Source organism: Buceros rhinoceros, unplaced genomic scaffold (assembly GCF_000710305.1).
Source record: "Buceros rhinoceros silvestris isolate BGI_N320 unplaced genomic scaffold, ASM71030v1 scaffold14016, whole genome shotgun sequence".
In the NCBI taxonomy this organism is placed as follows: Eukaryota; Metazoa; Chordata; class Aves; order Bucerotiformes; family Bucerotidae; genus Buceros; species Buceros rhinoceros.
This window is the reverse complement of record NW_010418199.1, coordinates 1-12264: the sequence shown is the minus strand read 5'-3', so window position 1 is coordinate 12264 and position 12264 is coordinate 1. Positions and strand designations below refer to the sequence as shown.

Here is a 12264-nt window from a genome sequence, read left to right as displayed (position 1 = left end):
TGGGTTTGGTTTTTTTTCTGGGGCGGGGGGGGGGAGGGAAGTACTGCATTTTATGGGGTATGGGAGGAGGAGGGAAAAATATGTTGCAGATCTTTATGTGGTTTTTAAAACCAGCCATCAGAGGCAATTACTGAATAAACTGAAGCACAAGAGGAGGGTTTGTGAGCTGGAAGCAGCGCTAGCCTGTAAAAGAAAGGGGCAGTGGGCTGCTGTTGTGACTGTGGAGGAAGAAACTTCAGCCTCCTTCATTTCTCACCACCTACTCTCCATCCACCCTACGCAAAAATGAGTTGTGTGCCATGGAAAGGTGACAAGACCAAATCGGAATCACCAGAACCACCCCAGCCACCACCACTGCATATTTACCATGAGAAGCAGCGTAGGGAGCTGTGTGCCCTCCATGCCCTCAACAATGTCTTCCAGGACAGCAACGCCTTCACTAGGGAAACCCTGCAGGAGATTTTTCAGAGGTAGGATACTCTCTGCATTGGCGTTCGCTTCCCCTTGTCCTCTGTGGCTCAGAGGAATTTTCAGATCTTAGTTGGGGGGAAAATAGAGCAAAGTAGGGGTTCAGAGTATGCTGCTGCCTTGAATTTAATGTAGCTTCTTTTTTAACACCCTGCTCCTATTTCCCACCCCCACCCCCCCCTCCAGAAATTCCTTCTCTTTTCGCTTGTTTCTAAACCTCTTCTGGCTGCCAATTTTGGGTCCAAAGGCTTTACTGCAGATAACGTCATGTGGCTGGACTGACTGCTGTCTTCTCCCTCACCCACCTTTTTTGCCCTGCCTCGTGTAGATATGTTATCTTGATATTAATAATGGATTTTGGGATTCCCTTGGGAGAGTGAAGGTGGCAGGAATGACAAATGGATCATCATAAAAACTTCTTGATTTACTACTGCAATGCTTCTAAGTTTTGTGAGAATTAGGAGCTTTGCCAAGTAAGTGACTCCTTACTGAAGCAGTCAGGTGAAGTTCTTCAAATATTATGGGGTTTTTTTTCCATGTAGCAAGACCCTGTGTGCTCTGTCAAACTAGATTTAATTTCAGTAGCTAGATCTCCTTTTTCTGTGGCATTGTTAAACGTTTCCCAGCAGCCTCAGATAATTAATAAAAGCATTTTTGAGTTTTACTGGGATAAATTTAAATTATTAATGTGGCCTGTTTTGCTCAATGTTATGCTGTTCTGGTGCTTTGTGGAAATTCTGAGCATGCCTTTGAACATTGTGATGACCTTTCACTGATGAAGTAATCAGATAGGAAATGGGGTCTCCTCTGGTACTCAGTCTGTGGATGTCTCGCTTATTGCCTAAGTCACGCTTGAATACTTGTTACCAGTAGTTGAGAGCATCTTGTTTGTGACAAGGTGGGAGATCACGCTTCATGACAATGGTTACGCAGGTACTGTTGGACGAGGTAGCTGCGGTGCCCTGGTCTGATGAGTGGGGAGCTGCGCACCTATTGCTGCCATCCTGAGAACTGGCAGGTTTTTGGAACTGGTGCTTGACTCATCTAACGCCTGCCTGTCTTTGGCAAAAGAAATGTGGTGATGGGCAACAGCAAACAGCGGATTGAAATGATGTTTACAATAGTGGTGTAAATAAAATTCCTGTTGGTGAAGAGGAGCTGGTCCACAGCAGGCTCAAGGCGCTCTTTGTCCTTGATGTAAGGGTAAAGATGCTGTGGTTTTGTTCCAGAGCAGTGATTGTCAGAATGTTAATCGCAGATGGATTGCTATTGGCCTGAAGCAAACAAAGGCAGTTCATGTGGTAGAAGGAGTGTGATGATCTAATTAGTTGGCTTTCATTGGGTTTGGTGGGAGAGCATTAGTGTGCAGCATGAAACCTCTCAGAAAGAGCCGGGATGTTAATCTTGTTGGACCTCTTGACCCTGAAGGGAGAATTTGTCTTTGATTCCAACCTGGTATTGTTCCATCCTAATATTCAGATGAAGATGTGTAGGTTGATTCAGCCCCACGGTAGTATGGAAATGTATGTGGAAATTCCTCTCAGAAATGGATGAGCTATAAGCTATGCGTAAGAATTGCCACTACCTTTGCATCTCTGTTGGGTCACTACTCACGTCTAGCTCTTAGACTTGCCTTTAAGAAGTGTGGATTTAGTTGCCCTTTACACACCACTTTTCCGTATGGCTTTCCTGTGCCTAGTCATATTCTCTGTATGATGACTCTGGTAAAGGTCTGATGAATACCTTCAGTAAGCTACAAAAATGGTACAAAGTGTGATTTTTTTTTTTTTAACTCTGTGTTGACAAGGTAATAAAATCACAGAGAAGCTGAAGCTTTCTGTAGCGTTTACCATATCCCTTGAAGAACAACTGAACCGCATTGGTTAATCATTACTTTCCCTTTTGCTGCATCCTGTTGCGTAATGCCACTGTAGTCCAGTGGTTATCATCTCAAGTGTATGCCAAAACTTGGTCCAAGCTCCCCTCTGATTTTCTTGTAATCCTTCCTCTCTTCTTTCCTCTAATACAAGAAATACCTTTTCACATTCCTCTGGCTTGTATAGCAGGAGGTAAGATTGCATGTTCCAGATGTTGCATGGAGATACAAACAAAATCTCTCCACATCACTGGAGTCTATCTGTTGAGACCTGAATAGGAAGGACAATTGCATACAGGAATCTTGGAGCCCCCTGTGTTAAGACATGTTGATGAAAGTTTCTGATTTGGAAAGCTTAGGAGGATTATTACCTGGATTTCTGTGCAACTGTGTCAGTTTTCTGTAGCTCAGTGGCTAGATTTAAAAAAAAAAAACCCACAACTTTGGGAAGGCAACTTAATTCCTCGTCTAATCAGAATCCTTTAGCTGATGATTGTGGACCCTGTTTGTGAGGTGTTTGTGAGTTGAGGTGTCGAGGCGATTCCTGGTGAAAGTTTTGCTCACAGGTATCAGAAGTTCTTTGAGTGTGTCACCTCTGCTGGTCTCTTCATCTGATTGCTGGGGCTCTGAAGGTTACGGGAAGGAACAAAGATAAAACGTGTTCTTTCAGCTCTCAAACAGGCTTGTCTCTTGGTGCCACAAGAGGGTGCTTGTACAGCTCAAAGGTGTCTGTTAATTGGAAAGCTTTCCTATCTCGCTGGCACCTCTGAGAGTTAATAGGTTGGGGCAATGAGGAATTAGTTATAGCCAAGTGATCTTGCTTTATAGAGATACTGGAAGAGCTGTGACAAGCTACAGTGGCATCTCTGCGATTAGTAAAGTACAGCAGAGCTTTGGAGACTGGAAACCATGATTCTGTAAAAATGTCACAGCCTTGCTTGGGAATGTCCAGTAGTGGGGATTAATAGCTTTTCCTGCTACCACGTTCTTTCAGACTCTTATCCCTTCCGCAGTTTAGTCACTTCCCAGGCAGTGCTGCTGCACTCTGCTCCACTGCAAGAAAATTCTCAGTGATGCAGAAAGCTACCTGTCTGTAGCCTCTTTAGCCTTGGTTGGTCTGAAACTCCCTGCTCAATCCACTGCTTTCTTCTTCTTGTCAAATGCCTCATGTCGTCAGGGAAGGAATCCAGAAGGGTTGAGGGATTTTCCCTGGATGAAATATGCCTGCAGAACTTGCACGGTGCTAAAGACCAAGTGAAAAACACGCAGGAATATGAGGACTTCTGGGTGACAGAGTTGACATGAGGGAGAGGCAGGTGAAATGTGGATATTTGGATGATATGAAACATCTGAGCTTTGTGCCAGCAGAGCCAACGGAGTCCTTACCAAGCAAAAGAGCAACTCATCACAATAGAACTGATCTTGGGCTTGACTTTCTTTGGTTTGGCATTGTGTGACCTTGCTGTTCTTTGCTCCTGTTTTCCCCCTGTACTTGGCTCTTTCAGCTGTTGAAGCCTCTCTGTCACCTTCATAATAATTCAGGCCATAGTTGTTTCCCCTCCTTACAAAATTTCTTGGCTGAGAAAAACATAAAACAATAAAAGTTACTGTTTTGGCTTTTTTTTTTCTCCCTACGTGGCTCCATGTTTTGTCTTGCATCCATTACCTGCATTTGTGCCAGGGCTGTCTTTTATTTTTGCATGTAACATGATGGACTGTGATAGCAGATTTTTAGATGCAGTAGTAATGCAAGTGATGTCTAGGCAAGTTTATGTATTAAAGCTGAAGAGATTTATTTGCCACAAGGTTAGCTGTTTAGTCACCTATGGCAACAGATATGTTTGGGGTTTTTTTTAAACATATAGCAATGTCCAAACCCAAATACCTTCACAGCTTTGTTTGAATACTTCTTTTGTGTACCAGCGGAGCGGTGGGGGAGAACATCTTTTCTGCAGCCAACCCGTCCTGTCTGAGATTGTAATCTCATCCAGTCTTCAAGGCTGGTATTGTTGACTGTTGAACTCTTGAAATTGTGATAGCTCTTGTCCTAAATGTCAAACTGGCATTTGCTCCATCCATGAATTGGGGGGAAAATAATTGAAGCATCCTTCAGGAGGACCAGTTCAAGGTAGGGGGGTGGGGCATGGGGAAGAGCTTCCTGCTTTGCAGTCTCTTTCACATGAAAGCTAGGATCTTTTGAGGCTTTGTACATCAAAGTTATTCTCCATGCATTATTTGTCCCTCTCAACCTCTTTGAGTGATAAGGGGAAATGGAATAGTTTGTGTTTAAACAGAAAACCCCTGAAAACGGACTTCAAGTTACACAGCAAGAAGCCCCTTCTGACCATGGAATATAAGTTCTGCAGACGCCTGCTAGAGCAGTCTCCTGTGCTGTTTATAGGCTGTCTCCCAACACCATGGTGACGCCCCACAAGAAGAGTATGCTGGGCAACGGAAACTATGATGTGAATGTGATCATGGCAGCGCTTCAGACCAAAGGCTATGAGGCTGTTTGGTGGGACAAACGCAGGTACTGAGAAGTCGTGTAATTCTGGAGATGGCTGCTGTTTGTAAAAAGAAAGAGATGAAGTTAAAGAACCAGAATATAATCTTATTGCTGTCTTGTTTTCTGTGCTCTTTCAGAGATGTTAACGTCATTGCCCTGTCTAATGTGATGGGCTTCATCATGAATCTGCCCTCCAGCCTTTGCTGGGGCCCCTTGAAGCTCCCCCTCAAGCGACAGCACTGGATCTGCGTCAGGGAGGTGGGAGGCACCTACTACAACCTCGACTCCAAACTCAAGGTGCCTGAGTGGATTGGAGGTGAAAGTGAGCTCAGGTAGGATTTTTACTATCCTGTACTCCTCAAATCCGTCCCTGTTGGAGGTGGGGAGTCTGTCCTTAAACAGCTACTGATTGGAACATTTATGGCTGACCTTCAATAGCAACGATTTGAGAGTAATAAAGTTCTTGTGCCTCCGCTGAGATTTATTTCCCATTTGCACGAAGCCATAAAAATGCTTTTGGCAGTGGTGATCTCTGTGAGCTCAGGAGAGCCTGACCTCATCTCTTACATGGCTGGCTCTGTCACTAATGATGAAGGCAGAGGCCGAGTCTGGTATTAGTAAGTGACACCTGCAATGAGATCAGCTGTGCCTTGCTCTCTCCTCAAATGTGAGTGTATCAGCATTCAGTATCGTAACTACCAACCTGTTAGCTTCACTTCAGTGCATGGGAACAGATCATGGAACAGATCCTCCTAGAAGCCGTGCTAAGGCATAAGGGGGAGAAGGGAGTCAATCAAGACAGCCGGCATGGCTTCACCATGGCTGCCTGACCAACCTAGTGGCCTTCTGCAACAAAGTGACTACATCAGTGGACAGGGGAAGAGCTGTGGATGTCATCTGTCTGGACTTGTGTAAAGCCTTTAACATGGTCCTTCACAACATCCTTCACTCCAAACTGGAGGGAGATGATTTGATGAGTGGACTGTTTGGTGGATGAGGAATTGGTTGGATGGTTGCATCCAGAGAATAGTGGTCAGTCACTTGATGTCCAGATGGAGATTGGTGACAAGTGGTGTCTCTCCGTACTGGGACCAGTGCTGCTTAATATCTTCATCAGTGACATAGCAGGATGAGTGCACCCTCAGCAAGTCTGGAGATGACACTGAGCTGAATGGTGCAGTTGACACGCCAGAGGCACAGGGTGCTACCCAGAGGGACTTGGACAAGTGAGGCCATGTGAAACTCATGTAGTTCAACAAGACTAAGTGCAAGGTCCTGCATGTGGGTTGGAGCAATCCTTGATATCAATACAGGCAGGGGGTGATGTGACTGAGAGCAGCCCTGTGGAGAAGGATTTGGTGTACTAGTGGATGAAAAGCTGGACATGAGCCGACAATGTGTGCTCACAGCCCAGAAGGCCAACCTTATCCTGGGCTGTGTCAAAAGAAGTGTGGCCAGCAGGTCAAGCAATGTGATTCTGCCCCTCTGCTCTGCTCTTGTGAGACCCCACCTGGAGCACTGTGTCCTGCTCTGGACTCCTCAGCACAAGAAGGACATGGACCTGCTGGAGTGGGTCCAGAGGAAAGCTACAAAAATGATCAGAGGAATGGAACATCTCTGCTATGAGGACAGGCTGAGAGAGTTGGTGTTGTTCAGCCTGGAGAAGAGAAGGCTTTGGGGAGACTTTAGTGCAGCCTTCAAATACTTAATGGGGGCCTGTAAGAAGGATGGGGACATTCTTTTGGACCTGCTGGAGTGGGTCCAGAGGAAAGCTACAAAAATGATCAGAGGAATGGAACATCTCTGCTATGAGGACAGGCTGAGAGAGTTGGTGTTGTTCAGCCTGGAGAAGAGAAGGCTTTGGGGAGACTTTAGTGCAGCCTTCAAATACTTAATGGGGGCCTGTAAGAAGGATGGGGACATTCTTTGTAGCAGGTCCTGTTGGAACAGGACAAGGGGTGATGGTTTTAAACTCAATGAAGGGAGATTTAGACTAGATATAAAGAAGAAATTTTTTTTTAACTGAGGATGGTGAAACACTGGCACAGGTTGCCCGGAGAGGTGGCAGAAGCCCCATCCCTGGAAACATTCAAGGCCAGGTTGGACGGAGCTCTGGGAAACCTCATCTATTTGAAGATGCCCCTGCTCACTGCAGGGTGGGTTGGACTACATGACCTTTAATGGTCCCAGCCCAAAGCGGGCTTCCAGCCCAAAGGATTCTATGATTCCTGTGCCTCTCTAGTAGTGATCTTTGTGTATGTTCCTAACAAAAGATTTTCCATACTAAAAGTGCAGCCTCGTCCCTGACAGCAGTGAAAGCTGTTAGGGATCACTTGCCTATGTAAGCATATGCTGCACTTCTGGCCTGACTCTCCTCCCTTCTTTCATCTTAACACGAGATGGTTGGTGTAATTGCTTGGACTGCAAAGTCTCACCTGCTCTTAGCAGCTGTTTAGCTTCCATTCCATCCTGTTCTAAAGCCTACTGGCAGCTTTGCTGTCTTGACTGACTTGTCCTGAGGTAGGCATTGCACATGAGCAGTATTTGTAGAGCCTACCATGCCACCGAAGTCGTGGTGAAGTGAGTATCAGGCTTTTGTGAACTTCTGGGATAAAGTAATGCAGGTCTGGAACTGCCATGCAGAGCTTCTGGTGGATTTTATCCTGGGTGTACTGTTCTTCAGCGATAAATAAGGGCTTCCTATACAGGGAATCCTGGAAATCTGGGCCAAAAGACATCAGAGAAAATATTGATCTGACTTTGATTGATAGTTGTTGGAGATAATCCAAGTTTGGCATTAGAAAAAGCTTACGGGCAGAAGAGACAGCAGAACCATGTCGAATGACCAGGTGGTACGCTGCTGCTGCAACCTGCAGTAAGGACATCTAAATGATGTGTTTGTTGGTTTGGGTGTTTTTTTCCACAAGTATTCCATATGTGTTGGAATTATTTTAAAAATACAGTGGGATTCTTGATCTCAGAGATCTGAAGATACTGAGCTTTTAAATTCAGGTTTTGTCACCTTGGACTTACTTCTGCTGAGGTTAAGATTGTGTCTCTGTGGTTCTGAGATTTTTTAGGTAGAGGTATGTTGAATCTAGAGGGGCAAGTTTAGGGTTTTTTTTGTCAGAAAATAACTAAAGGCAACGTGTGCAGGCTTCATCCCCTTTCTTATCATATTTGCATAGTTCGTGGCATTTAGTTGTTGTAGAAGATGATGAAGTTCTACATTCAGTAACATTTATTTCTGTTTCTCATCATGATAGGAAATTTTTGAAACACCAGCTGAGAGGAAAGAACTGTGAACTCCTGCTGGTGGTGCCAGAGGAGGTGGAAGCACATCAGAGCTGGAGAGCTGACGTGTGACCCGGGCCGACTCTGTCCTCCCACTACAGTTCTTCCCCTTCACTGAACTCCCAATCTCCTGAAACCTTGATAATGAGCGCCCCGACTCCTCTCGTCTGGAATTTCCTTTGTTAGGCTCTTCTCCTCCTTCCTTGGTGCAATAGGGCAACGGCGGAGGACATTGGGGCTGGTGGGTGGGGAAGAATTGAGGGCAGAGTGGAGGAAACTGGAAGCCAATCACTTCAACTGCAAAGGCAGATGAGCTGCGTGCCTTTCAGCTAGCTAGAAGGTATCGCGCTCTTTAAAACTGGGCTTTGGGACTAGGGTGTCTGGAAACCTCTGGCCTCCCTTTCCCTGCATGTTTCAAGGTCACGTGTGGTGAGACACTACTCCCTCTGGGACTTGCCGGGGAGGAGCAGGGGCCGAGCACACTGCTGCCTCTTCACAAGTTTTTCCCTCCAAAACAAGTCGTCATGAAGACGTTTGCAATTCCCAAGGGTCTCTCGGGACATTCTCAAACACTAGGAATAGTACAGTGCTCAGCACGACCCTCTGCTTCTTTGGGATGGTTTGTGCCAGGAACTAGAAAACAATGATAAAACCAGTGTCATTTTTCAAGAAGTTCTTCAGGTAGCTAGAGGATTCTTCCCCAGTGTTTCGAAGGATTTATGTACGTGGTGACCGGTTGTTCGGCAGCACGTGGCTGGCTAAGATGATGTGGAAATAGCGAGTGCGGGCTAATTGAGGAGTATCAAGTGTCTGGACTGGAGAGAGGTTGTAGCCTGCTTGAGTTTCTTTGTGCTACATTATGGGTTTTTTCTTTTTTTAACATCTATTTTGGTTTTTTGCATGGTCACAGAGTAGTTTAGGGGCTGTTTGGAAAGAGGAATAAAACTTGAAGGGGTTGTGAGAGGAATTAATTCCCTTTTATTTTCCTCTTTCCAGAAGTCTAGCCCACAGTTGTGAACGTCATGGAAATGTCCCAGAAAGGAGTAAAGTTACAAAGTAAATATCGGCTGAGGAGGGAGGCCTTTATAATAGTTTCTGCCCTTTTCATAGTTACTATCTGATAATGTGGGAGATGCAGAGGGTCCACCAGAGCCATTGGGTGTTAGAGACCCTGGCCTGGTTGGTAGTTGAACCAACCTCTCTTTTAGTGTTGGCCAACAAACATTCCATTAATGGACAAATTGTTTTTTCCTTCCCTTCATTCCATGGGGGAAGAGACTAAATGTGGAGACGCTCAGAGAAATCTCCACTGGCTGTCTCCTGGTCACCTGGGTGAGCTGTAGCTCAGTAATGCCTTCCACAGCCAGGGAGGGAAACGCTGAATTTGGAACAGACTTTGCTGTGTTCTGCGCTTCCTGGCTGAGCTGTTGTTTGCTTCCCGCCTTCACGCATGGGATGTCTCAGTCAAACGAGCATCTCTGGGATGCGATGGAGCTTGAAGGATCTTGCTCCATTGTGCAGGAAAGTCATTACTGGTGTTCGAGCTTGCAAAAGGAGGGATTGGAACTACCTTTTTCTCAGTTATTTTTGTCTTCAGAGCTCTGCAAACACATGAGCGGGCGCTCGAAGCTGAGAGACAACCAAAATCGTACCTTCCTACAGAGAACAGAGGCCACATGATGATGGACAGTGCTGTTCAGTGACCCCCAGACACCTGGCAAGCACCATTTTGCAGTCTTTTGAGCACAGCCTCCCACAGTCAAGGGCAAATGTTTTAAAGACCCAGCATTTCTATAGGGAGTCCTATTTCCTAACACATTCCAATGACCAATACCAGCTGGCGGAGTTTTTAAACACTTTACAGGCAGGATGCGCAGCCTGCAGGCATTCTGCTCGTGACTTGAAGCCATTTCTTCAAGAGGGGGAAAAAAAAAATGTATCTCAACAGCAACATTTTCTATGCTGATTGAAGTTGCACTTTGGAGAAACTGTTTGCATGGAAGCTGCAAGCCAACGGATCAGTGCACAATATGCAAAGATGTTTTAAAATAAATATTTTGGGGCTACTTCCCTCTCCTTGTATGTCAGCTCCTTTCCCATGGGGCGGAAACGGTGTGATCCAGCTGCTCAGGTAAAGGGAAGGTGTATGATCACACCCCCATGGGAGGTGGGGCTGCTGTGCCCAAGAGGTGGGTGAGCTGGTCCAGTCCCACCACTAAGGAGTGCGGAAGCCCATGTTTGTTTTTCTTGCTTGTTTGGTTTTGTTAGAGCCTTGTCTTGGGTTTGTTTACAGAGATGTATTTTGTTTAACCAAATATTAAAAATGGAAAAAAATAATTTCCATATAAATGTCCTATCACTTCTGTATGTTCAACTGAATTGTTCTGTAACAAAGTATGTAAAGGAAAAATAAAATTTTTGTTTTCTTTGGTTATAAAACTGTAGCCTTTCTGTGAGTTAAGAGCTTTGAATGTTGGTGCTGAGGTAGTCACCTTGCTTTCTCAGTCATCTGAAGGTGACAGAGTAGTGCCTATGCCTCCCGTCACTGTACAGAAGGGTTTCTACCCACAAAGCCACTGACAGCTCTAGGAGAGCTCAGCCTCCCTAAAGGACGTCTATTAAAACCACACTGCTCAGGTTGGATTTATTTAATATTCAATACAAAAAAATACGCAGCCAATGTCTGAAGCTCTACTTTATGAGGCAGAGGATCAGCACAGACATGATCGTCTTGAACCTGGCCTGCTGCTCCCTCAGTTCTCACACACACACACAAAGTTGCAGTGAAAGTATTTTTGCAGACACGTCTTCCCGGAGAGTGTTTTCCACCAGGTACAGCTACCTGCATCCTTCCTTCCTTCGCTTTGCCGGCTGGGAAAGTCACTCCTCCTCCTGTCACCGGTGTCCTTCGGCTCCGAGTCAGCCAGGAAAGGATTGATTTTTGTTTTGACTGCTGCCTTTTGAGGCCTGACCTGTGCCCTGGGGTGGTTTTGTGGGGGGCAAGGAGGCTGTAAGAGGTATTCTCCCAGTTCAAGTCTGTAACTGTTTATGGTATATGGATTGAACAAAAGGAAAGACTCACGACTTCTAGGAGCAGGAGGATGCAGACAGGAGCCGTCATCAGGTCCAGAGAGGGAGATTCCCCTCCTCATTACAAACAGTTCAATGTCCCAAAGGAGAACCAAAAATAGTAACAAACAGAAAAAAAAATGCCCTGACCCAACAAATCAACAGTTCAGTGTATCATAATCTCAAGGTCTTTCCAAGTGATGTGAATCCAACGCAGCTTTTGCAAATTAGATTTTTCCAGACAGTGGAGGGAGGGCCCCTGGCATTCCCCCCGAGAGCCCTGTGTTGGGTCCAAGGAGGATCTGGAAGGAAAAGGGTCAGTTGAGGGGCTGCAAGGACACAGGATGGCTGCCAGGCACTGCTCTCCCCTCCCACAGCTACTTGGCGGAGCGCTGAAGGTACTCGGTTCCTCTCCTGCTACGATAACCACATCTGACCACACCAAATGCAGTCGGAGCAGGTTTGGGCATTGCTGCATCAGGACTGTGTGCAGTCCCCACTGCGTATTTCGGCCCAGTGAAAGCCAAGTCATGTTTGCTGGAGTTTGCCACCAGCCTGTTACTGGGAATCGGCACAATCATCCCACTGGAACATCCTACCAAAGCATCTGGTGGGATGAACCAGGCCACAGCGTATAACGAACCGCACCCTGTTCTCAAAGCTCCTTTAACAGGCAGTAACTGGGAGGAGGTGAGGCATCCTGAGACAACTCTCAGGTGAGAGGGCAGGGGCATTCTCATCTCACCTGTCGCTGCTGCAGCTGCTGCTGTTGCTCCATCTGCAGTTTTTCAGTTTCAAAGACAACAGGAAGAACTAGAATCATGAAGGAGGTGGTCCCAATCCAGAGAGCTGCCCTAGAGAATCTAGGAAGGAGAATGCACCTTACGAGGAAGAATTGGTTCCTTAGATGCTTCTTATAGGCGCTAGGCATCTCCTGTGTTTCCATGCCTCAACCAAAAGCCTTCCACCGGTTCCACCTCCGAGTCCCAGAGTGGCACTTTCCTCCCGCCTTCCCCACCCGGCTTTGCTCACTCCGCCAAGAAAAAAAGGC

At 46.1% G+C, this 12264-nt stretch overlaps 2 protein-coding genes across 2 annotated transcripts; one reads left to right on the top strand and one right to left on the bottom strand.

The window, feature by feature from the left end:
• Positions 1-285: 285 nt before the first annotated feature.
• On the top strand, positions 286-8754 carry JOSD1 (Josephin domain containing 1). The gene is made up of 4 exons (XM_010138450.1): positions 286-470; positions 4746-4874; positions 4988-5182; positions 8117-8754. Exons 1-4 carry the CDS (start codon positions 286-288, stop codon positions 8214-8216), a joined length of 609 nt encoding a protein of 202 aa, XP_010136752.1. The 3' UTR covers positions 8217-8754.
• A 2686-nt stretch (positions 8755-11440) lies between these two features.
• On the bottom strand, positions 11441-12076 carry TOMM22 (translocase of outer mitochondrial membrane 22 homolog (yeast); the record flags this gene model as incomplete). The annotated part of the gene is made up of 2 exons (XM_010138451.1): positions 11441-11515; positions 11959-12076. Coding segments are annotated over 2 exons (193 nt in total), but the record flags the coding sequence as incomplete, so codon positions are not given.
• Positions 12077-12264: the final 188 nt, after the last annotated feature.

Coding starts and splice junctions, on each gene's coding strand:
- JOSD1 (XM_010138450.1), top strand. CDS start 286: ATGAGTTGTGTGCCATGGAAAGGTGACAAGACCAAATCGGAATCACCA. Junction 4,875..4,987: donor GTTTGGTGGGACAAACGCAG/GTACTGAGAAGT, acceptor GTGCTCTTTCAG/AGATGTTAACGTCATTGCCC. Junction 5,183..8,116: donor GGAGGTGAAAGTGAGCTCAG/GTAGGATTTTTA, acceptor TCATCATGATAG/GAAATTTTTGAAACACCAGC.